Genomic DNA, 27,691 nt, shown 5'->3' with positions numbered 1-27,691 from the left:
ATCATTTTAAAAAAATCCATGATTTCTATAATTAGTGATATTCTCACTTTTTTGTCACTGTGATCATCATCATCAGCATTATCGCCACCACTAGGAATAGCAACACTGTCATATTGCATTTATGTGCATCATTAGTACTGTACAAGTGATATCATGATAATGGTGTCATCTGAAACTGCATGGTAAAGCCATACAGGCAGTTTAGATAAAACAATGAACAATAGACCAGACTCTAAAGTAAATGTTCTTTGATATGTCTTTGTTTTCCCCAAACATATGGATCATTAATACAGTAGTTAGATCCATTGACTCATACATGCGTTGTACGTTGTACAGAAAATTCAGAATGTCTAGTACATGTACATTTGTACAGAAATGATAAATAGGACACACAGACAGAAAAGATGCGCAGGAATACACTGTATGTACAATTGTTGGTATTCATATAGGATAGAAAAGTAAACCATGAATACCAATATTTACATCAAGGCACAGTATGTTTTATACACATTTTCAGGTTATACATTAAAAAACAACAACAACACACACCACAGGGCTACAGGTACTGTATTTTAGTATCAATTCAAGATTAGATTGTTATTGCCATTACTACAGGTGACTCCCCTTATAACAAAGTCCTCAGGACCAGCAGTTTTCTTTTGTTATACATGTATCATTTTTTTTTTCTATAGCCAAACAATAAAGTTGTATATAAAGATACATAATAATACTTTAGGGACCTGAATTTCTACTTCGTTGAAGTGACAGTTTCATTACAGTGCACTCCCGTTATAATGAACATGGTTATAACGAAATTCCGGTTACAATGAAGTAAAAATCCAGGCCTGAACATTATCCACCCTATGTGTTTTTATTGTTCATTCGTTCGGTTATAACAAAATTTCGATATAACGAAAGAAAACTGCCGGTCCCAAGGACTTTTTTTACAACGTGAGTCCACTGTATAACCATGTTTATTATAAAGGAAGTGCTTTGTATTATCAAGTATTGAAAAATACATGTAACATTACACACTGAAGATGTTTGAGCTTGTAAAAAGAGTGATCTTCACTGAATATCTAATCACAATAGTGTCCTTCACGCAGTGAATTATCACTTGAAAACAAACACATTTTTACATTTCAGACAACTTGAACATTTTTTTCTTCTCTTTTTGAATTACTGTATTAGACAATACAGAAGTAATTTGGACATGGGTGGACCACTATTATAGAAACTACAGTCAAATTTGCCCAAGTCGAATCTATTGGGACTGAAGAAATAGGTTTGACTTAGAGAAAATTTGACTTATGAGGGATTAAAAGCAATAGAATATAAAGAGAATAGGACTTGAAAAGACCTTCGATTTAGGCGATTATTTGACTTATGCGATGTCAACTTACACAAGGTTGACTGTATTTCATCATTGAGCTTCACCATGTGCTCTTCTGCAAAAGTCCACTTCAGTTGTTTAATGGAATGGAGACCCTCCTCGTGTTATATTTAATAAAAGGCTATATTCAATCATGTCAGAAATGCCCAAGGTGTAGTTAAGAAAAACACAGCACACTACGTATAATCAATAGCATAATGCAAGTTAATAATCATTACATGTACTGATATCTTAATGTGATCAGATATACTGTTTATGCTGAAAACATATCAAATTTAATCATATACGTATGACAGTTATAGTACATGTTATTCATTTAACATGAACCCTTCATGAAGAAATAAAACATCAAAATGCTCTCAGAACAGAAGCAATAAAGATTTACCGAATGAAGTTTTGAAACCATGAGGACAAAAAAAAAAAAATAACAATAAAATCCTAAAAAGTTATCAGTCCATGACAACAGGCAGTTCTTGCTTTCACGCCACCTCCCCAAGATTGCAAATTGTGCGAGGGACAGAGATGAATCCGTAACAGCGAAACTAGTTGAGGCGTCGATCCCGGAATAAATTGAAAATTTCCGCAACCCGGCACCTGCCACACATTCCTCATCACTCCTGGGGGAGAAAAAGAAAAAAAGATGAAAAGTAAAGAGAGAGAGAGATGTTGATGAACTGAGGAATAAAAGTACAGCATGAGGTCACACACACACACACACACACACACACACACACACACACACACACACACACACACACACACACACACACACACACACACACACAAACACACACACTAAACACTCTAATATTCTTTTCTATTCCAAATCCTCTGACAATTCCCTAAAGGGTTGGCAAAATTGCGATTAAGGGGCACCCAGAAAAAAAAAAAAAAATGTATGGATAGGCGAACACTCAAAGGTGTCCGACAGACAAACACGGGTGCCTTCCCAGCGGCAGGACTGCGCGGTAACGAGAAGAAATTTCGGAAGCGCATCAATTATTCAGCGGGAAGTCCTCAGCCAGGTAGCAGAAAGGAAACGATCAAGACCTTGGTGTGCATACTAATGAGATGACAGTAGTGTGGGGGGGGGGGGGGGGTTGCAGTGACAGATGCTTCTCAAAATGAAAACGTCAAGCCAGCACTGCTTCTATTTATAGCCATCCGACCATCGATTCATACCAAGGCCCCTTCTACTAATTGCTACTGGGGAGAGAACCTATGAAAAATGCTCCTTTCCACCGCGCACATTTTTTTTTCTTTTCTTTCATCTAATATTCCGAATAGGATGAATGAAAGCTTGCGAGTGTTGAAGCGGCTGCTACTGCCATTAGCATAATTACGCCTCCCACATGGTTTGGAGGATTAAAGGCCTCGACTAGGCATTTAACTGCAAAATACTAATGAGTACGCTTGCTGACATTTCCAACATTTTTTAGCGTCTGGATGGTGGGTGATGATATATGATATATATTTTTTGCTTTAAGCCTATTGCAAATCTCTTGCTGGAGCAATGTGCACGAAAAAAAGAGCAAAATTTCCTGAAATTTTAATCTAAACCACAAAGCTATATCAATGCTTTTCATTTCATATCTTTGGTCACTTTCTTCATACATACAAAAGTTACACAATAAAGACATAGATTATTTTGTGTGTAAATAAATGATGAGAGAGCTTGATACAAAAACATTACAATTTCTTATACATACACTTCACCTGAGTCTGAGCACACAAGATAACTTCAGACATGACTCAAACTTTCAACTATTTTGATGTATAATGCATGTATTAATCTGTCTGCTGCCCCAGGTTGTTCGGACTGACAAACCCTGTAGACCAAGACATATCGATGAGCAGTAGTGTATCAAATCTTAAAACATACCACATGCAATGGCAGCTATGCTGCAAGTTTGCAATATATGATCTATTACACCAATGTCTTTTTAACAAATTCCTAAAATGAATATTTCCAAGTTTTTAATTGCAATCTATCTTGTGCAAGATCTGGCTTAATGCAATGGTGCTTTGTAGGAAGCTATCTCCTTTAGTGCAATCAACTGCATGCTCAATATTGTGATATTGACACACCAGAAATATACTCCTCTTTTACGCTAACTCAAAATGTGAGCACTTTCGTGTTAACAGGAAAGTAAAATTCATCAATCCAAGGAGAAGCATACAACTCGTGTCAACATTATTGCTCCTCCTGCATTCCCCCCACCCCCCCCCCCCCCAAAAAAAAAAGAACAGTGTGAAAATTCAGTAAAGTGCCCAGGAAAACACACGTATGGAAAAAAAAAAAAAAAAAAAAAAGATGCAGCAAGCTGCAACATCACATCAAAATAATGGTACAAGGCCGATATATTCTGTGCATCCCTGAATAAAGCTCAGTGTGATATTTAAAAAAAAAATCCTGTGATAAAAATTGCTGATCAAGGATATATGTGTGATATTTTACAAATGACAATGCCTTCCATTATATCTGCATCTATAGCAGAGGCTTGAATAGGGGGCAACTCCAGAGCTAACAATTTTGAGATGGACTGAAAAATGAAGATGGGCTTTTGATTTGACAAACACACAGGACTATGTGCGTTTCTGTCGTGTGAGTTGAGGGGCGGAGGAGCTGTCGGCGGGGCGAAGGGAGTGAAGTGACCTTTAAAGTGAAATTGCATTAGGCAGGGGAGTGCGTCACACGGATCCGATCCTCTCGTGGTCTCCCCGCTTCACTGGGCAGCGGAAGCATTCTATTATTGCACCTCCCATCTCCTTGGTGATGATGAGGAAGTGGTGAGGAGAGTGGAGGAGAGAGGAGAAGGAGGAGGAGGAGGATGAGGAGGATGGAAGGAGAGAATAATGTGATGCACAGGTCGTGAGGTGGGTGGGGCCGGGTTGGGGGGGGGGGGGAAGGGGGGTCGGTAGGGGAAGCAGTGGGTAGAAGAGAAGAGACAGGAGGAGGGGTGGTCAGACAAAGAGCATTGCCACCCCACCAGAGCAGGCTGCTTTGAAGGTGGTTGGTGCTTGGGGTCGCTCGCACGTTACTGGATGCAGAACAAAGAGAAGATGAGCATCACAAGGTGTAATAGTAGTAGCAGTGGTGGTGGCGATGATGTAAGTGGTGGATGGCGACTCATTTTGTTATGATACCAGGTACAGAATGCCTCATACTAGTTTTCTTTGTTGCAATAACATGGTTTCAAATAAATGTCTAGCAAATCATATGCATATAAAGTTGATAAATTACACAAATAGACAACTGACTGACATAATATATTCATCACAAAATAAAGAAAAAGTAACAGCAAGAAATACAGCCTTACATGGACCAATCTGCATTGAAAAATTTATACTGAAGATGGGTAGTTTACCAATAGAGAACTCCCTCTTTACTTACACAAAGACACAAAACAGATGGAAGCAAATTTTGCAAATGGTAAAATAGATTGCCACAGTAAATTCAATGAATTGAATTTGAATGAAAAATATGTACAGAAAATAGGATCCCTTTGGGAAATTCTGAGCCATTTTTATGGGCCAAGCCCTATACATGTACATTGTATGTACGACAACTGAGGTTATGATGTCTTTATGTCTGTAAGTGCCTTGTCGATATCTCTGGCAAGGCCATTTGAAATCAAGATAATTGTCCTTTAGTCTAAAACAACAGGAAAATCAAGTAGACAAAAGGCTAATTCATGCCACCACCACCCCCACCACCATAGCATTTCCATTTTCTGATGCACACATTCAAAAATAAACATTTCCAAGAAACCTTTTTTTTAACATTGCCTGATACTGATAGTCATAAATATATGACTCCAACTATGAAATATTCAGAGGAAACTGGAAACCATGCATTGTTAACGACTGAAAATTGTTGAGGCATGAAAGTGATGTCAACTGCTAACCAGAGACTAAATGCACATAAGCCCTAGACTGTAAAATTTGCTTGCCACCATGCATGGCATGGATATAAGGAGTGGCCTTTGTTTGCAGCACAGCATCTCATTTGTGATTGATTACCATCATTTCATATCTCAAACCTCCTCTATAAATAGCTCATTTAGCAAGAAAAATATGTGGCAAGTGAATCAGAAATGATGCATTTACTTTCACAATGAATAAATTGGAAAATTCATTCCTTTCTTATTTTACACCAATTTTCTTTTTAACTGGTAGTTCTCTGATTTTGCTTTGTCCTTTATTTTTTTTCCATTAAATCTTCAAGATTGAAGAATATTGCATTGTATCCTCTTCCAGCGTATTGTCACTGCACACCTGATCTGCCCGTCTCTCCACAACTGTAAAACTTTGCTGCCCAGAGCTATGCGCCAGAGAAATTTCACATATCTCGTTTCGACTAACCCAGAAAAGGTGAAGTGAATGTGACTAGACCAATCTGTCAGAAATCGCCACCTTTTATATGTCCAATTGTCAGAGGGCAGAAAAGTCGGATCTGTAGATTTGTACAATATATTCTGGCATCAAAAAATGTGTGAGGAGGAGGAAGAGGAGGAGGAGGAGAGAGAGGGATAGAGGTGGAGGGGGCGAGAGAAAGATGGAGGTAGATGAGGTAGCAGAACTTGAGGAGACAAAGAAGTGGGTCTATTTTACTAGCGGCCAGATGGTTGGATTTGATCACAACAAAGACATGGGGAGAAGATATACCGGGTGGGGTCAGCTGAGGGGGTGGGGCTGGGGTGGAGGGGGGGGGCACCACCACAAGGATGACACTGTCTGTCTGTGCAGACAAAGAGGTATTCATGGATTCATTACTGACAGGAGTAAGTGGGGTAAGGTTCCTCTAGATGAGAGGGAATGCACCTTGGAAACATTAGGCAATGGCAATCACATGCAATAGAAAGGAAATGTGAGAAAGAGGCATTATTTTTTTTTTTTGTAAGAAAAATAGCACACACACACACACACATACACACATGCCTGAAATATGCACTTATAAAGAAAGGAGCACAAGCATGTTTCATAGTCTCAAAAACTTCCACTTCTCCCACTTGCTGCCTTATTGTGTTTATGGAATCCGATATTACTTAAACTGATATCATACTAAAATAAAAATCTTCCACCGATCTAAACATTTGAACTAGAATGGTGTGAGAGCTCAGTCCTCTACCAGAGCTTCTCCCTTATCCCACCACTCCTATCCCATAAACGCCTGTCTTCTGAGGAGCGAAAGTAACCTGTAGGAATAAATCTTTTATTACAGCCATCTGATCACTGTCAAAACAGTCAGAGTAACCTTGCCCTTGTCATGAAAATCTACTCAATGCTTTTCCCAGAACTGTCAAACATGCACTTTTTGCACCTACGCATGCTTTTATTTGCAAGAAAGGAATCAAAATAAACATGATATGGCAAAAGGAAAGACAAAAAAAAAAAATAAATAGAACATGGATAACCGCTTTGGTAGAGTTAACAAATGCAGGTAGACACATTTATGCGAGGCTTATCACATCTAAAAAAGATGTGTGGAATGCAAAACTGACAACATAGAGCGTGGTGAACAATGGGAAGAGTAAGTTTTTGGAACATGCGGGTACGAGATGTAACGACAACAGGAGCATCTCAATACAGCACCGATGAAAGTCCCAACACTTTGTATTCAACAGCTTCAAAAGTGCAGAGCATCATAAAAATGGAAGTTTTTCATCGCAAAACTGATCACGAAATGCTCATCTAGCGGTAGCTTTGAGGACCGACTGATGACTGGCAATAGACAATCCATACGACCATGTACGCTAATGTTCTGCATCGGGAAGCAGTGTCTGCTTGGACTAGGACAGAGATAACAAACACACAAACAAACAAAGATGTTGAACATTGCACAATGACCATTGCATCATCAACAGCAGTGCCAGAACAGTCATGTTTGGTTTACGGCAAGAGGAGAGGATGTTGTGAAGGAGCAAATAGACAAAGACGACAGGACAAACAAAAAAATAATGATAAAAAAATATGCATGGAGGAAACGAAGGTATCCCTGAGGAGACGGAACAGAATCTAACAAAGAAGATGAAGACAACGTGAATCATGCCGAAGAAGAAAAGTATGATTCACATTCAGGCATGAAGTTTGGGCAAAACATATAAACAATGAGCAAAGAAAGGCACATGCCCGTCAGACAATCTTTAAATTGCACCATGACGACAGTGAGTGGCGCATTCATTGCGCAAGATCGAGACGGAGAAAAGAATTCCCCCCAAAACGGAAACCTAGCGCCATCGTACGGAAAAACATGCGGGGGACGAAAGTGCAATATTCGCAAAGAAGAAGAAGAATCACCGTCTTTACGTTGCGCAGTCTTGCAGTGGAAGGGGAGGAGCACGTAATGATGAAAAGCGGGGGAGGAGAGGGTGATGGGGGAAGAGGCGACAGGGAACTGATGGATGAAGGGGAGACGGTGGATGCCTGGGAAACAGAGATGGAAAGAGTGAGTGTGTGAGGGAGAGAGGTAAGTTAGAGATGGGGAAAAACTGGCACAGAAAGAGAGAGAGAAGAGGGGAAGAACCAATGGAGAGTGCACGCGGGGACGGCGAGGGAATCCAATCAACAAAATTACAACTCATCCAGCAGACATATTATTACGACAGCCCGCGGTGGGCCCACCACATTGCCAATTGCGAGGCCATCTGCATTAAAGGGTGAGGTCACTCGAGACGGGGCGACATCCGGTGGTGGACGAAGGACGAAGGCAGGTGTAATTGAGCGAATGGAGGCAGCACCTTCTCCCGATCCGTGGTCACCTTGACATTATTTTGACATCATACTAAATGCAGTGTGACGGGCAAGCTAAAGCATCTGCTTTTAACATGAAAACTCCGCAACCTCCACTAGAGTTCAAAGATTTGTGAGGACCATTTTGTACATGTGTATATTTGCTCTGTACAAAGGAATGCTAAATTTAGGTGGCTAGATGGATAAACAGAACCCTATTGACTTCCCTTGCTTCATGCCTTCCCTGTAAATCTACAATGCTCCATACATGTGTCACTCTATGCAATCCAAAAATATAGGTCCACAAACGACATCAATCACTGAGGGCCTATATTACAGCATGCACACCTGTTTCTATGTCAAAGTGTCATCAGATCTCTGGTTTTCAGGTCTCTAGGGTTTGGACTTCATCGTGTCGTCCAATGCACAGGTATTTGCTTGTAGGTTTGCTTGATTTGTACAGGAAGTGTGAATAATCCCTAAAATCAGGGTAAATATAACATTATATATATTTACAGTGATCTGGTGTGATAAGTCATGATCTTGTTCCTGAATTTACAGTATGTTACCATAAAAGGATTCAATGTTAAACTCATAAAGCAACTGTGCATATAAATACCAAGTATTTCAGCTAAGTATGAGGACACCTATATAATTATATAAAGAAATCATACATGTGAGAACTAAAGGGCAGCAAGATTGCATGTTTGTAAAAAAAAAAAACCAAAACACACAAACGAACAAACATTGCTATGCATGTAGTTGAATGACAAAGAAAAAAAAAGATTAAAGTTTACTGACATCACAGGTTTAAGTACTAAGAATGAGAAAATCATTCAATTATGCAACGGGTGCAAGTTTATAATCATAAACGTTGAGGATAATGTTTCAAAATAACAATCAAAGAAGAGTAGCATTACTTATCAAAACTATACACGTAGCAAGATGCTTCAGCTCTAATTTCTACTGTCAGCACGATATGGGCATCTGCATTCAAATGTCAACCTCAATTACATGCAAATGTGCATGGATGCATACTCACATCACTTTGTAGACAAATACATTATACAGGGCAGCACACAGGAACATACATAATTATTGTCAGCACGCTACTCTTACATTGCATCTAGTTAGCAGTAAAATGCTTCGAATGATAGCATCAGATAATTGACAGTAAAATGACCACATTGAGACACAGTTCTTCTCTTTCTTTAGCCTCTGCTAACCCATGCGGTTTACTGACAAAAAAAAAAAAAAAGAGAGAGAAGAAAATGAAATAAATGATATTTTTACTGATAAAGATAATTTTAGGTGCTGGTTGTAGAGAAGAAAAAGACAAAGGAGGACAAGGATGAGAAGTAGAAGGAAAAGAAATAAAAGGAGCGAAAGAAGAAGAAAGTGGAATAGAAGGAGAAGAAGGACATGCAGAAGAAGAAGAGAGAGAGAGACTGAGAAAAAATTCACAGCGTGTCCTACACGCATCACCATGAAAATGAATGGCACCTTATGAATATTTCTGGCCTTGCATCTAAAATTCTGTGCAGTCATACACTCCCTCACTGCCTGCTACAGCCACTCACCCACGAAGGGAAAAAAATAATGCTTTCAGAGCTTGTAGTAATTGCAAATTTTCAGAGTCTGCTAGCTATAGGGGTTCTCTTTTTTTTCACGTGTACATGTCACACACTTTGAATGGCTGAACGTGTCTGCTGTTCGACATGTATGGAGAAGTAATTTCACTTTTCTAGCATTATGAAAGAGCACTAGACTTTCCTCTTTCAGAAAGCAGGGGGAATTACATTACTCTCGACATAGGGCCTACATGTATGTCGGTAACATGGCCGGGGAATGTGCTCTTGTCATATGAAATAATATTTTGGGGAATTTTCTTTACATTTTCTTTAAATTGTAGTGCATATGTGATGTCATGATCTGTAGAAGTCTTCTGATCCAGCGGTCTCGTCACCAAAATTTCAAAAATTCGTAACTCTTGAACGGATTGTCCGATTTTCCTTAAACTTTCACTGACGTGTTCTACTAACATTGCTGCATTCACTCAATCCACATGTATGTTTGGGTTTCATTTCCCTTTTGATGTGTTTCACGAATTTCATCGCGCATTGCACATTCATGAAAGTGAGGATTTTTTTTTTTTTTCTACCTGGAGGAGATTTATTGCTTTTCTGAGACACAAAGAGAGAGAGAGAAAGAGAAAGGGAGAGAGAAAAAATTGGCAGATGGCCAACATGGAAAAACCCATCAGTGCAGCCAGACAAAGAGGGTATATAGAAATAACAACATCAACATCAATATATGCACTTTTAGGTGGTTTTATTTTGCTTCTATTTTCATCAAAGTGAGTGGTAGACTTTCCATTCTGTTCCAGCTCAGACTGCCTCGTATTGTGTGTGATAGGAATGAGTTTGGGGGGGGGGGGAGGGGTAAGGAGGCACACAGGAGATGAGAGAAAAATTGGCTTGGTGCTTAAGTGCAATCGCTGGCTGAAATTTGATAAATCTACACAATTTCCAATGTCTGATTTCATGTGGGTGTAAAGTCTATTTTCATTTACATTTTCATTCTTTTCTTTTCTCCATCTCTCTCTCTCTCTCCCATTCAGCTGTAAGCAACTAATCTGTGTGTTATAAGCTACTAGCATGAAAGGAAAGATGGATTGCTGCTAATATCACTCAATGTCATAGTGATTACAGTCGAGACAGACACTTTGTTCATTCCTGCAAAACAGGTGAAATCGGTCCGCATGACTAATAGCAGCTAATCAATGGACCCTTTCCCCTACCCCCCCCCCCACCATATACACCCACATACATATTCTGTTATACAAGTCCTTCAATACAACAAGTTGTGATTAGTCTGAGTAGATCTACTATACTGGGTGAGATGGTGCCAGAAGAAGGTTGTATAAATGCAGAGTGTACGCACAGCGCCAATTATTGCTTGAGAGAGCTCCTGATATGTGTCTGTCTGTCTGTCTGTCTATGTGTGTGGATGTGGGTGTGTGTGTGTGTGCGTAGCGAGAGAGAGAGAGAGAGAGAGAATGTCACATAATATACTCCTATATTCAAAGTTCAACTATTCCAGCAAATTTTACTGACCATCTAATTTCAAATGATCACTATTACCTAACTTTTCTCAACAGCTTAAGGCATGTGATACCAGCCTTTGTTGTTGTTAATTTTTTTTCTTATCCTTAAATCCTCAATTAAAGAAATGAAGAGAAGACAGCTTTACCCTGATACCAACCGATTTAGTGCTGGTACCATTCTCACAGAAGATTGCCTCATTAACTCTGGTAAAGAGAAGAGGCTGTCTACGCAATTTAAAAAAAAAAATGGAAGAAGGCCTACGCAGTGGGAAACAATGACTGAAAAAGCTGGATTTCAGGCAGCCATTCATATAAATTTTTACGAGGAAAATGTCACTCTGTAGTTGACCTTTTCATTAGTTGACTGCTCAAGAAACGAATCTTCTTCTTCCTGCCACACTGAATATTATGAAAGACGCTGGGGATGTTATAAAAAAATATGGTTATGATATTTTACAAACATTTCTGCATTGGCAATAGCAATGAACTACTCCGTCATTTTCAGATTCATTGCTGCCAAGTCTGCCATCAGATAAGTTATACAACCCTGCTCTTATCAGTTCTCTGCAAAACAGCTCGTCTGACAAAAGAGATTATTGGTGATTAGTCAATATTGACTGCCTTTGTCTCCAGCACAGTCCCAGTCTCAATAATTCATGTATGGCCATACGGAAGCATGATATGACTTCAAAGACTCCACCCTCTTTTTATGTCTTATTTGTACTTTGATAAATGTCACGCATCAAACAGACATTATGTCATCAACATTCGCAGGCATATATTTTTTCCCTTCCTTTTTCTGTGTTCAAATTGGGTTCTCATTTCACAATGAGCAAATTTCCAAAAATTGCAACTTTCTCGGAGTATCTATATTTTGATAAAGCAGCACATAGGTAACAACAAAGCAGATGTTAGCATTGAGTAGCTGATGTGGCAACTGCAATTATGCCAAATTGCAAAAACTGCCAGCCTCTATGTACGAGAAGGACCCAAATCACCAGACTGTCTCCTGGTGTGTGTTTGAATACTGTAAAAGCGGATATTTTTGTGCAACTAATTTTTCGCGCATGGCTGGGCAAGTAGACTTTCGCATGTTTTTAATTCCACGGATTCAAGACATCAACTAATGGAACATACGGCAAGCAAAAATATTTGTATGCTTTTATTTTTGCACTAGTTTCTGGTTGCGCGAAATACTTGAAAATTTCAACACCACAAAAATTTCCACTTTTACAGTACAACATGGTCATAAAGATTAAAAGAATATCAATCAGCTATCCAAAAGGGGCAAGAAGAAATTCATGGTTCAAGCAAAGAGACCCAGTTCCTAATTTCCAGCTGCATCCATGTCTGAATAAAGCTCATGATCTGATGTCTCGCATACCTGGTAATTAACCCCTAAACTGCTGAAGGTATTCATGCTTTTCTAGTTTTTAAACTACTCCAGTTTTTGGAAATCATTATGTTTCTAGTATCCATGCAATGCTATACACCAATTTGAAGAGGTCAGATCAATTTAAATTTTTCTCTAACAAAATGTTACTTTATAAGTAAAATATTGAGCAAAGAAAATGGAATGATCAGAATTTGAATCTGAGACCTCAGGATTGCTAGCTCAGTGCTCTACCGAATGAGCTACAGAAACCCTTATTATAGATATCAACTATTATTTTGATATCTTACACCAAAAATAAAGTTCGTATTGAAAAATACTATAATTTCAAAGTTAAATTTTTCCAATTTTACTGTTAGGTTTTCCAAATTTTTACAATTGTGTAAACTAGCATCTTAGGAAAGGAATACAGAAACTTTTAGATATCTATCTCTTTTCATTGCCAAGATATTCGAATAATTGTTAAGCTTGACTGCAATGTCGATGTAGTCCTAAATAATTGTTTTTAAGTGATACTTTGTGCAAAAATGCTTATTTTGACATCATTTGTAGCTGTGAAAGTTCATTTTTATGATAAAATTCATTTTTCTGCATTACTTTGATGAAAATGAATGTGTTCCAGTGTTCATATTATGAGTTTTCACCAAAATACCAGCTAATATCATCAAAAAGGTACAAAATGTACTCTTTTGGCCCCTAAAGTGGCCGGAAGCAGTTTACCCGCAGCATTTTATAGGTTAATTTTACACACATGCAGTAGTAAACCCAGTTAACCGAGATATTTCCCCACTCATTAGGTGACTTTCTCTGCACGTAGGCCATCCACTTGGAACAAATTGAGGCCTTCGAGCACAGGACAGTAAAAGAAATTGGAGATTCAACTCTCCTCTGAAACTTTAGAAAGCATGTTGAGTTCAAGTGGAGTTCAAGCAGAGTTGAGTTGACTAGACTCCAGACAGAAGCCCACGGGTTGACGTACAGAGTGGGTTCTTGACCCTCACAAAGTCGCGTCATCAGGGGCGGGATAGAGGTGGGGCAGGGCCTTGGCTTAGGGCTGCGACCAAACCCACCTCGGCAACGAATGAACAAAAAATTGTGAGGGTACTTCCCATTTCACCACTCATGGGGGGAAAAACAACAACAGACACACACACAAAAAAAAGGTTAAAACACAGAGAGTCAATTCACACCCCCCCCCCCCCCCATCCTTCCACCAGCCAGCCTGGATCCACCCTTTAAAGGTCCTGTTTTCCTTTGGGAACAGTGATGTAAAAATGTTCAAGATATCACATTTGACACATATATGCAGGTCTGTTTTATCACAAAACATTTTATACCATATAAAATTTTCGCACTAAAGCCTAAAAGATATCAGTATTTTACTCATTAAACCATAACTATAGATGGTTTAGTCTGGCAACCTTTTTTATAATAACTATAATTCACATTTTGTCTATTTAACAATACTTTACATTGACTATACTGATTCAAATTTTTACAGCGGTTGTTTCTATCCCAAATTCACATTTTGGAACTGTTTTAACCCTATTTTAACTGGGGGGGGGGTCAAATTGACCCCCCTTCGACATTTCGTGCCACGATTCTGCAACGCGCAAAGATTTTGCCGCGTCGTTTCATGACTTTTTTCATTGAAGTCTCCCGCATATTTTGAGACCAAATTTGCGACGTCCGGGTACACCGTTCTGAAGTTACGCAATGTTTTGCATATGCATGTCAACCCGAAAACAGCTCAAATTCATGATTTTGTGTGCAAATCCAATGCAAATTGTGGTTTTTTTGCGTAATTGATATAAATTAGATTCTTTCAACTTTTGAACATTGAAATTAATCAATTCTAATATAGATAAGCTTGAAAAAGTGCCTGCAACAAATTTTGGCAAAAAAACAATAGAAAACAAAAGGTCAAAAAACAATAAAATACATAAGAAATTAACAAAACAATAAAAAACAAAAGAAACTGATTTTGATTGCGCTATTTTTTTACAAGAAAATTGTTTGATGTGTCTTGAGGAACTCTGACACAAAAATTTAGCAATCCTTCATTCTTTTTGATGGAGTTATAGGTGAAAATATGATTTCATGCGTAAATTTGCATAATTAATTTATTAAAAAATATAATAAAATGTAATCTTGTAGTTGACATCCGGCTCTATGTTCAGGCAAAATTTTGCGGCGATCATGTGATCGGCGGCCGAGATCTGAAGGGGGGGTCAAATTGAGCCCCCCAGTAAAAACTTGGTCTCAAATAGCCCAGTTAGAATAGGGTTAAAGCACTAATGCTGGGTTTTTGTTTCATCTTGTAAATGGTAAATTATGTCTTTAACCTAACACCAAAATGTGAAAGCCATAAAACTGTGAGCACAGGGCAAGGGCTCAGCAAATACAGCGTGATCATTGTGTGTGTGTGTGTGTGTGTGAGTGTGAGTGTCTGTGAGTGTGTGTGGGTGAATATGAGGGTGATCCCAGAATGATGAGTGGGTATGAGGGTGAGTGGGTGTGAGGGTGAGTGGGTGTGTGTGTAGGTGTGTGCCTGCAATATACCAGCAACTTCTGTGAGATTCAATAACAGGGGGAGAGAGAGAGAGAGAGAGAGAGAGAGGTGTTATATGTTAGCTTAGCAGCTACCAATGGATGCCCTCGTAAAGCCCATCACTGTTCCATTACTACAATCCTACAATCATTAGAGATGAATGATGACTTCCATCTCTACATCTAAAAAAAGAAAGCGGGGGAAGGGGGCAGGGAGGGAGAATTTGGAGTTTTGTGTGAATAAGAGTGAAAGACTTACGGGGAAATACTACTGTCACCTGTTGAAATGGGCATACATTTGTATGCCAAAGGAAGCAATTTTGATGTTTCAAAAAACAAAAACAAACAAACAAACAAACAAAATTTTAATGCTGTCATTGTCTTTATATGGTAACAATTTGATGGAATGCCGGCCATTCTGTCTGTCTGATCCTACTCTATTTTTAATGTCATCTGTAGTATGGAGTGGGCCTGCACTTTAGGATGCTGACTACACGTCAGCTAATGAGGCTGCACTCTCTGAACAGAAGTATGAATGAATTAATAAATGAATAGATGTCACCATGCATCGCACAATCATCAAAAGTCACTAGACATAGATTTTCAGATGTGGGCAAATTCTTCAAGAGCAGATTTAAAGCTTCAAAACAATGTATAACTCAATACAAATGGCCTTTCCTAACCTATCTGAATGATGGAAAGAAAGCACACACTCGGAAAGTATTTACTGGGAAAAGAGGCTTTGAAGTGTAGGGTCTATCCCAGTGCTTAATTAATCTCACCATACTGCACTCTGTGCAATGAATGGGACAAAAGGCAGATTGTGAAACTCTGTAGCAACCACAATGAAGGGATTATCAGATTAAATTGAAAATTGGCACAATCTATTAGCACATTCTATTCATGACTAATACTATCTCTCAAAGCAGTAGCACCATCCTTGCACAAAAGTCATTAGAGTGTGTAAAGGGTTTTCAAGAAATGAAACAGATCTCCACCTAATCGCACTAGTCTGAAAAAAGAAGAATGTGGGAGAAAACTGCAAAAATCACAATTTCCCATTTGTTTTATGATCCCAAATTATTAAAAATATGTAGAAAAAGAAATGCTCTTTCAGAAAGTAGTATACCTAGAGAATGACGAGGTTGACCCATTTTAACTATTTTGAGTCTTTTTTGTTGGTTTTGTGATACACAGTAACAAATTAATAAACAATTAAATGAATGAATTCAAATGAATATATACATTTATATATGATGATAAAAAACTTCAAATGCCATACAACCAGTGTGAGGGTAAATAGAGACAGTTATGGCTGGGAGGTGTGAAAGTGGAAAGAAAGTTCCATGAAAAGAAGAAAATCCTCATGCGCTGATTGGTTCACACTGATGCTGTTCTGTGGAACATTTTGAGACAAAGGAATGCCCTTAAACAGAGAAGCCTCTATTCTATTTTTCTTTTTTGACTGGCTGGTCCCAATCAAATTCGTCAAATGAAAACAAACAAAGAAACAAACAAACAAAAATCACAACATTTTCATCTGGTGGAGTAGTAAGTGGAATTTGTTATCTCTCATAAAGGTTCACCCCCCACCCACACACACACACACACAAAAAAAAAAAAATCTATATCATAATGAAACAAAAACAATCACCAAATATTTCTTGACTACAATAAGCACCTGCCAATCTTACTTAATCTTATTATGTTCCCATAATGCACTCAATAACAGCATGCATACAGCTCACAATATCCCCCTTGAAGCCCTCTCTCTCAAGTGTCATCCAGGTGTCCAAAACTGACCTATCCCTGGGCCTTTCCATTATTCATGGCAGTATAAAAATCACATGCATTTCTGAAAGGCTGCCGGCATATAAAGTGACCAGATAAGCATATAATAAAAAGACAAGCTGCCAATCTTTGATTAAACATGGCACTTCATGTATCAAATCGGCACCTCTGCTCCATTAAAAAAGAACAACAAAATACAGCCTTTATAACCAGGCCATTGCCCCTTTTTGGTAGATTTTCTGAGACCATTCCAGAATACCTTAGTCTGATACAACTGTGCCAAGAGGAAGCAGCTAGGTTTTGGTACTGTGCTGGCCTAACATGCACACTAGAGGGCAGTAGACATATTTCTTATTGGTCACCAGGGTAGAAGTTGTCAACTCAGTGGAGCTGAACTGTGAAGATATCGCAGAAATTAGCTGTGTTCATGCCACTTGAGAAGACACACAGACTTAGCACTGCAAAGAAAATGTATTTATACTGAGAGGGGTTTGTGGAATTACCCTTTCATTTAATTGGGACAAACAAAAATTCTGAGCTGAAGTCTATCTGGCTGTCCAAAGATTCTTTTCAAAGAGTTCTCATTGTCTCTTTCTGGTCATGCTCATTGGCTTTGTGGCATTTCTAAGAAGCGCTAGAAGTACCATTAATCTCTGCAAAGAAAAGGCCCCCTGCCTTGGCTACTGCTTCACTATTGTGTGTGTGCAATCATGCAGAGAAGCTGAGCAGAAGACACAGGTAGTTCCTCTTTATAATACAGTATTACAAATGAACAGCACAGATTTACGGGCACACTTAACCTGTTGAGCACGCACTGAGTTTGCTATAATACACATTACCCATAGACACCTGCTAAATATAATTGGGACTAGTCTTCAGCGGGTTAAGGGGCTATAAGTCTGAGGTCATCTACGGCTGGTCATTGATGATTGGTCATCTATGGACGGTCATTGATGGATGGTCATCTATGGCCACTGGTCACTTGTCTTGATCATTCACTAGGAAGGCATCTCAAAACCATTTTAGTTATGCATTTTCCAGTGGGTGATTCAGAGGTTTCTACTGCACAGTTAAATCCTTTAGTCAGAATATCTACCACTCACACTACCTTCTCCCTTTGCTTAATATTTCCCTTTTCTGGGGTGGAATGGTCCCATATAGTTACTGAATGATAGGCAAAACAACAACAGCAAGAACAAAACACAAATACACACTCACAGACAGTTGTCAGGTTACATGGAGAAAGAAGAATATTAGAATAATCACTTTTTTTTTCTAAAGCAGAGAAATTAGATACTGTACAGTATGTCCCCAAAAAATTACAACGGGGCCTTCCGCAATGATATCTTTAAAAATAGTGAATCAATCCAAATACAAATTCAGGGTATGGAACTATAACTCATTGCCCACATCTTACAGAAAACCCCACTCGATTTGCTTCAGTGGTCAAAGAGAAATACGGAATTTTGTAGAGGATGTCAGGAATCTCTTCTGTCCAAGTTCTGTCTATTATTCACACACAAGATCATCGAAATGCTAAACTCGGAAGAATCCGATTCATGACATGCTTTACAACAATCCACATTTCTCTGTGACCGCTTAACTAAATCGAATGGGGATTTCTGCAGAATAGAGCTAAAATGTTATATTTTAAGAGCCTGAAGTAGCATTTAAAGAATGTAATCATATTGGGCATTATCAATGCGAAAATCTGATTGTAATTTTGGGGGGACATACTGCAGTAAGTCTCCCCAAAAATTACAATCAGATTTTCGAGTTGATAACACCCAATATGATCAACCTGTCGAGGGGCTACTTCAGGGTCTTAAAATATAACATCTTAGTTCTATTTTGCAGAAAACCCCATTCAATTTGGTTAAGCGGTCACAGAGAAATGCGGATTGTTGTAAAGCATGTCATGAGTCTGATTCTTCCAATTTTAGCAATTCAATGCTCATGTGTGTGAATAATAGACAGAATCTGGACAGAAGAGATTCCTGACATCCTCTACAAAATTCCGTATTTCTCTTTGACCACTGAAGCAAATCGAGTGGGGTTTTCTGTAAGATGTGGGCAATGAGTTATAGTTTCATACCCTGAATTTGTATTTGGATTGATTCACTATTTTTAAAGATATCATTGCGGAAGGCCCCGTTGTAATTTTTTGGGGGGACATACTGTACATGCTTTTATTTTCATGTACAGATATTTTTGCGAATGAGGAGGTCATAGACATTTTTGCAAGATGTTGTTTTCGCGAATTGACACAGTGGCCTTCATAAGTGCACTATTACCTAAGCGTATGGTGACATTTTTGGATGTTGTTAAATTCGCGGTCCAACTGTGATTCGAGAAATTCACAAAAATTAAATCCTCGCCAAAATAACAGCTTAATACAGTAAAATTGTAGTAAGGACTTATTAGCAACACTACGTTTATGGGTGAGGAGGTTGTCGGTACTACATTGAAGACCAAATGAACGTTTCTTATAAAACATTACTCCTAATGCACAAACAAATATGAGAATTATGAGGTGATAATATCATCACTTCATCTAATTTGCATAGAGTGGTTGCAAATGACTTCACTGATGTGAGAAAACAGCTGAAGCTTTAAAACGCCAAACTTTACCAGGTACTGTACCTAGTTCAAGCCTGAATCTGAAGAAACTTCTACATATTTGTTTAGCTGATCTTAATGTAATCTTTAATGGCACCCTGAACAGGCGAGTGGAATCTCCCTTTCAGTAGGCACACAATATATGTTATAGTATGGCAGGTCAAAAAAATTCTGCCATCTCATTGGTCGAGAGCCATGTACTGATTTTCACTGGCCGCATGCTGCCGTACTGATGATAGCCACTGTAAACATGCTATTGCGCACTTGTAGCAAGAGTTTGCACACTAAGCAAGAATTCGCGCACTCAGTAGGAGACGGCCATTGGCTAACTAACCATGTATCTGGTAAATTACCACCAATCAGCCAGTAATTACTAGATGCATGGGTTTTCATGTATGGCAAGCCAAAAAGAAATGCATCCAGTAAATGTGCTATCACGTTTCATGATCAAAAACTGGATTTCTGGGGGGAAAAAACAACACAACAAATTGCGAATTCTATAAAAGAGATGACGTATGTGTCTTTTTCGTACATCAGTAGGAATAGTGTGCATGCGATAACTATGGAATATAGTCTAAACCCACAAGGCAAAGCTGAGTGGGTTAGACATTCCATAGTTACCTTATGCACATTATTTCTACTGATGCATTTCAGACCTGTGCATCATTTGTACACTATGACTGCATTGTAGAGATATTTCATCCATCCTTTTATGATGTTAAACCCTCTTCAGTCAGTACAACACATTCTGCGCTACAAAGAGCTTGCTAATGTAGCACTACAGTTGACTGCTGTGGAAGGAAAAAGGGAAGGATTTCTCTCCTTTTCTCTCATCGGATCTTATCGGAATGCTGAAACTTTTGCATTTTGGGGAGCAGGTGAACCACCAATGGTCAGTGGAAGGGGGTATTATGTTGTAATGGTGACATCACTCAGACACAATGACCATGAGTGACAATGATGTTACCCCATCGAGGACAAGTCCCAAGTATACTTGGACAAGTGTCTATGGCAAATGCATGTTGTGGCAAAATCAGCCCGTCCTCAACAGGTTAAACCCTTGATTAGTTACAATTTGTGCCAGAAATTTATATAAAGGTGTGACTCCTGCTCTTGTGTGTGCAGGTAAGACAGTGTACCAATACCCACTTATAGAACCCGGAAACTCCTCTCCCATGTACCGCCCACCTCTGATCGTCATGGCAATCATCACCTCTGGAGTTTGAGGGCCCGTAACTGGATCTCGAGCTCCTTGCGCTGACGCTGCTCCTCCTTGAGGGCATCTGGGTTTAACATTGAAGATAAACAGAGAGAAGCGAGAAATACCCAGATTACTCTCATGGAGAATTTAAATTATTTAATTTCTCATGTTTTAATGAAATCTTGGTCTGCTCAAGAGTCTTTGCAATATCTTAGCCTCCTCACTCCTTGAAAAAAATATATTGTTATCAGGACTTTTTCCAGAATTAAATTACAATGTAAACCAAACGTTGCTGCCCAAATTTAAAAAAAAAAAGAAGTTATTTTCAAATTGAAGAATGGAGTGGGAACGTGGGAAAGACTACATGAACAACAGGAGGGGGTCTGACCCGACACCCTTTCTGTCAGTTGTACAATGATGATACTGTGATGATGCTGGCAACAACAACAATGGTTTGCAATGTCTGTCCTGTTATAAAGACTATAACAACAAAATAGCCACCATCTCTCTAATCTGAAAGTTTAGATGCAATGGCAGATGGGCACCATGCACCAAGTTGATAGGTCACCTTGCATCTCCTGCAGTTGAGTCTCGTACTTCCGCCTCTTGGAGCGCTCCTCGTGGTAAAGCTGGAGAAATTCATTGTCCCGCCCTGCAAGGTGAAAGATAGGAGCGTAAAAGGCAATGGAATCCCAGCATTTGCTCTACATATACATCTTCTGTGATTCTAGACAAAAGCATGCATGGTCAATAGCAAGCGTGACTAGTCACCGTCAGAGCACATACCCAGTTGGTAACTAACAACCATTACCAGCATGTCCGAGTGGTGACCTCCTCTGCAAATTTCCTTTCCTATTTCTGCGAGTAGTGAAATCTCCACATACATGTCCCAATCCTTCTGTTGTGATTCAACACTTAATAATTACCCTTATTTTACAAATCTTACAGACATCACTGCGATGAAAATCAAAGTGAGTCTTTAACATTCGATAATACTGTTACTTCAGATCTGATTTTGATTAAACTACTCTTGCTCTGTTCATCAGATTTTACTCTTTTGATTTAAAAAAAAAAAAAAAAAAATTGAACCCCATGTGGCATTGCAATTGTAAGTATTTTTTGGTTTGACCGAAATGCCAGGGTAGCATTCCTTGAAACCAGACATTGCAATTTACATTGTTAACCTTGAAGACCAAACTCACCGGGACTTGGGGGAGTTTGCATTCCGTTTCCAAGGGAACCCTCTTCCTTCATGGCCTGGACTCGGTGACTGGCCAGGGCAAGAAGCTCTTGGGCAGTTTGCAGGATGAAGAGAGGATCTACGGGACACCATTTAGTAATTTCATCATCATAAATTACTGTTTCACAAGAAAATTGTTACTTCTGACACACTTTGTGATTCATTGTTATTGATAAAAGATCACTTGCAAACCTGCATTCTACTCCAGACAGAAGTAGTGAAAGTAGCAATAGTACTGATGATAATGAAATGATTATCATCATCATCATCATCATCATCATCATCATCATCATCATCATCATCATCAAATCTCATATGCCTACTGTACATTTAACATTGATAAAGCAAAAAAAAAAAAAAAAAAGAAAAATATGTCCCTCTGAAGAGAAATTTCATGCATGACTTTGTCATCAATCTATGCTCAATCATACAGCACTTCAAAATATTCTAGCTATCTGATTGGTTGATTGTTTATCATGCGACATGTAGTTAAAAGTAACAATGCATGCTGTTACTGTTGAGCTACAACTGTACTACTACTGTATGCAATTTTGTTCTTGAAAGCAGAAATGGACAGCACACGGCTGACGTCACCAATTTATATTGACTCCTGTGTTAAAATCATGATCAACTCATAGTTCTTGCACCCTTGCACATCTCTGATGTCGAAATAAACATACCTTTGCCACATGCACTCACTGCAAGTGAACATACAGTCATTCATTTTACTGTCAACAACTTTCAACTGATTGCTTTCATTTGCATATGACTGTACTGTGCCACGTACGAGTTAGTATTCGCCTTTCATTCAAAAATACAAAAGTACTTTGTCATTTCTGTACTGAATTAAAGAATTGGTGTGGACCACATTCATTGATGTCCGGGTCTTGTATTTTAGAAATCGAATACTGGTACTCTACGGTCTTTACTCATGCAATGGAATAAGATTGTGCACTTGGTGAAAGGTGAGGGGCACTATTCATCTATGCTTTGCCTTGTTGAATAGAGCGCCTATATCATTTCACCTCATGCGAAATCTTGCATCACACTCACAATCGGTATATCACTGATTAACTGTTATTCCATGACCCTTTCTATTTCTATTTATAGGGGAAAAACAAAGTAGCACATTCAGACGACTCTCCAAAAACAGATATGATATGCATGTTAAGTGCTACTTTAACAATTGCTGATTAGAGCTCACCTTCTTTCTGGTACTTTTTCAGATCATATCCAGTCTTGGGAGCTATAATACTGGGAGGAAAAGGGAACTGAGAGGTATTGTCAGGCTGAGGTGGGTGCTCAGACTTGACTACAGGTGGTGGATTGCCAAGTCCTCTTGAACCGTTTGGTCTATCGGAGAAGTGCCTATGCTGCGACCGTAACGAATTCCCAGAATTATGGCCAGCTGTGGATGGATCTCCGCCAGCAAGCGTTCTCGCATCCCTGGAGATGCCATCAGTGCTGTAACCATTATCATTCTCAGGGTGAGATGCAATGTCTGACGGCTCCAATGCCAAAGGGCGGAGTTGATCTGACTGGGCCGAAGCCGGAGGTTGATGAGACTGGGCTGCCGCGGGTCCAGAGTCGAAGAGAGAGCGAGATGCAAGAGGTTTGCTCCCAACAGGAGGAGTTGGTGCAGGCTTGAGATCCAAGTTGACAGAGCGATTCCGCCGATGCCGCGACTTCTGTGTGGAGGCGAGGTAGTGGGAGGTCTCTCTCAGGAGTCTCTCCGAAGCATCCACAGTGTCCTGGATATTTCTATTGAGTTCAACAATGGATGAAGCCTCTGTACTGGGAGGTCTCTGGGGACTGCTCTGCGAAGGGTACGAGGACTGAGGTGTGTGCGCTCTTGGGGGACTTCTGCGCACGGAGTACATGCTGGTTCGGGGACTGTAGTGCGTGACTGGGTGCTGTGATTGTGAAGGTTGCCCAGCCACGTGTGTGTTCAATGCCCCCTCGCTATGGTTCCTGCTTGGAGGCATCCCGAGTGTTGCAGTACCAGGATCAAATGATGATGTGCGAGGACGCTTGATGCTTTCTCCTCGCAACTTGGACAGGAACTCTTCCCATAACCTCATCTGCTGCACACCAGGATTCTCGATTCCGAGCTCCAACATGGTGGATTGGCACTCTCTGCGGCGCCCGATGTTGTCGTGGAGATGCCTCAAGAAGGAATCATGGGAGAAGAATATCCCACAGTCCCGACACATGATGCACTTCGACTGGGCATGAATGTGATATTTGGGTAAGAGGATGCCGACTTGCGTGCCGATCTGATTGGTGTGTTTCACCGGCAGCTGGAGGCCTCGGGCCTTAATGTTGAAGTGCTCAAGGGGAGTTGGTGTGGGCTGGAGCTTGGTAGGAGGGGGCATGTGAATTTCCCCCACGCTGCCATCTTCCAGCGTTCCGTTTAGGGACGGCTGACCTGACAGGAGGGAGTCCACAGAGCCTACTGGGTCGGTCAAACTCAAAGAATCCTGATAGCCTCTTCTTGGGGGAACCGAGGGGTACGGCTTGGACGGCAAGATGCTGTGAACAGACCTCATCCCGCTGAGCTTGTTTGGATAGCTCCCATCTCCCAAGTGTGCACCCATTGGAACTCTGTATTCCGAATACTCATCCATTCTGGATAGTAGACACTTACATCACCTCCATAAATGCATGCCTCTTTATCCAGACATTACTGTTGGAACCTGTGAAGAACAACAAAAAACAAAAAAATGACAACAAACTACCATAACCTTAATTGAAGTCTGTAGTGCCATTACCGCACTGCACATAGAGCTGACTCGAATAAGGAGGTATTTGTAATGCTAACAAAGAAAAAAGATACAACAAGTTAACAGTAATGAAAAAAAAAATACTGAAGCAAGAATTTTTTTCAAAATCATGCATGAACCAAGAAAGTTTTTGTATTTCATTTGCTCAAGTGTTTGTTTGTTTTTTGCATTTAGTATATGAATAAAGTTGCATAGTTTCACCATTCACAAAAAAAAAATGACAATACTGTATTTGGTCACAATCACATATAACTGAGTTGACCATGTCATTGCTTTTCATGAGTCTCTCACTGTCCACATAAATGAAGAAATCAATTTTAAGATGTTTAATCTTCTTCTTCTTCTTTTCTTTTGTAACTTGACAAGTGAACCATTAACATTCCACAACTTAAAGTTGTGAAATTCATTTTCATTTAAATGAATGAAATGAAATGAAATGAACACTACATTTATTTCTAATGAAAATTTCACCATATTGCATTATTCAAAATACCAAATATCGAAGTCAATGTATGTAATAAAATTTCTCTTTAATTACAAATTGGAAAGGAAGGTTTCTTTTAATTCATATACGAATTGGGGTAGGAGACTCTGCATATAGATTGATTAAAGATTTTAGATCAAATGGTAGTTTAGTGATGAGACTTTCTGACTATAATAGGGTCTTATTAGTGTTATCCATATAACGTCAAAAGCAGACTGCTTCTAGCGTTCACATCCCATACTTTAATCAAAGAGTCTACATGTACATGATCATGATGTATGCAATAGTATGTGGATCTGATCAGGGCAGTACTTACATTGTAGAAACTGTAAAAGAATCAGAGTCTAGAAGAAGTTAGAACAGAACAAGACCAAAGTTCTCTTGCTTAAATACAGCAGTGCCTGCTGGGCTGTGTGATGTCATCTCTAATGATTGTCAGAAATGCAAAGTAGACTAAACATTGCATGTTACAGTTAATATGGTTGGACCTCGATTATCCAGCCAGGTCGGGACCGGCATGCGTCCAGATAATCGATTTGACCAGACAAGAGAGCACTTTCTAACATGATCATGCCAGGGGTATACACATGTTATTTCCAATTCACTAATATTATGATTATCTGCATGATATTGCCATGTTTCATACTTCATAACTTGATAAGGAAATAAAGTGAAATATTAGTAAAATATCTCTTCAGGCATTGTTTGTTTGTTTGATTGATATTGACTAACAATAAGATCGATATTGCGACTCATCGAATACTGCTACTGCATTGTACTGTAGCCACTGCTGTGCAGTCAGTGCCAGTGACAGGCACAGCACCAGTCATTGAAGTTGTCTCACAAACTAAACAGCTGTGATCAGTAATGTTTCGAGGCTGCCGATGCATTTATCTCACTAAAAATAAACACACGTTAACTGTCAGTGTCATTATCGTGTGAATACACTACAGGACATATTCCAATTTCCAATCATTGCTGCAGATCAGGGGAAATGTCAGTCAGTTGACGTCTGGATAGCAGACCACGTTTTGGGGTCGCCGATGCGGTTATTGCAAATTGGTAGATTTTACATTACGCAGGACATCAATTATCCGGTTTGCGGTTTCTCTGTTTTGCAGTCGTCGACTGACTGATGTACTAACAACCTACTGAGCTGACCTTGGCTTTATTTTGAAGTGTAGAGAGGTAAATTTACCTGAGTTTGATTATAGAGCACTAGACCCATCTACCAGTACGGTAGTCGGTACCAGCATTGCCATTGCAGCAAAAAACGTAGTGTTACCAGTAATACCACGTCGTATTTGTACTGTAGTACAATGCATAATGGTAGTTCAGACTAAAGCTAGTAGTAGGAAAACTAGTACTAAGCCTAAGGCCTAACCGTTAGACCCTTAACCCCAGGGCGCTCCTTGTACACAGTTATACTGTGGGAGCTTCGCGTTCGTTCGGCGTTCGGGCTGTGTCTTCGCAGTTATATGATTAGATCCTATGTTAATTGCAGTAGGGCCTAGATCTAGGTAGGCCTACCCTAATGCAGAAACAACTACCAGCTTTCACATCACTCAACAAACATGACTTTGCACGCTTGGGACTGAGATACTGGGAGCTGCCCATAGCTATCCCTTCCGAGCATCGGCTTTGCGCTTGGAAACGAAGAGATAAGGCTGATTTAATCTCTCAGGATGTTAATTTAATTGTACTCATAACTTACCATCCTCTATTGACGTGAGAGTATTTGCTCGTAGGGACGCTTTAGAGGTTTCTTTGGTGAAAGTGGGCGCGCCATTATTTTGAACAGTTTCTGAAATTCGCTGAACCCTGTGCAGTGGGAGAAAAACGTGAAATACAGATGTACATACTATGTGCTAAATAAGTTTATGAAATACACCGCACTGTCACAGTAGTTACATCACATGTCGTGTCCACTCTTCCGCATCTTTCTACTCCTCTCTTTTCTTCTCACCTCCATCTAGCATGATATTGGAGGAATTGATTCGAATGCAGGAAAGCTGGAAAGATAGAAAGCTGGAAAGCTGAGTCGATAAATTTCAGGCATATGTAATGTATTTTATCTTACAGGGACTGTACAGTACTCGTTCAGGTGGGGATTCATGTTTTGAACATTCCTAAGTGAGATAATGAAAAGCCTCTTATGAAATATGAAAGAGCATGTAATTTTAAGACGGATTCAACGTTTATTTGATGAAAATTGGTTTTCAAATGGCTGAGATATCCCCAAAAGTGCTAATAATAAAAGGCAACATGCCACAACTTTATTAGGATTTCTTTGTTTCACCTTGTTTTTGGATATCTCAGCCATTTCAAAACCGATTTTTATCGAATAAACTTTTGATACCCCTTAGAACTGCATGCTCTTTGACATCTCATAAAGTGGT

General features: G+C 39.4%; 1 protein-coding gene across 1 annotated transcript; it reads right to left on the bottom strand.

Annotated features, from left to right (window-relative positions):
• LOC140230459 (uncharacterized) lies at nucleotides 1-27,108 on the bottom strand. The gene is made up of 6 exons (XM_072310613.1): nucleotides 27,007-27,108; nucleotides 23,230-24,721; nucleotides 21,988-22,104; nucleotides 21,354-21,437; nucleotides 20,734-20,867; nucleotides 1-2,010 (listed from the first exon to the last, which is right to left on the bottom strand). Exons 2-5 carry the CDS (start codon nucleotides 24,650-24,652, stop codon nucleotides 20,794-20,796), a joined length of 1,698 nt encoding a protein of 565 aa, XP_072166714.1. The 5' UTR covers nucleotides 24,653-24,721; nucleotides 27,007-27,108; the 3' UTR covers nucleotides 1-2,010; nucleotides 20,734-20,793.
• Between the last annotated feature and the right edge of the window lie 583 nt (nucleotides 27,109-27,691).

The sequence above is a fragment of the Diadema setosum genome, chromosome 7 (genome assembly GCF_964275005.1).
Source record: "Diadema setosum chromosome 7, eeDiaSeto1, whole genome shotgun sequence".
In the NCBI taxonomy this organism is placed as follows: Eukaryota; Metazoa; Echinodermata; class Echinoidea; order Diadematoida; family Diadematidae; genus Diadema; species Diadema setosum.
This window is presented reverse-complemented; position numbering and strand designations above follow the sequence as displayed.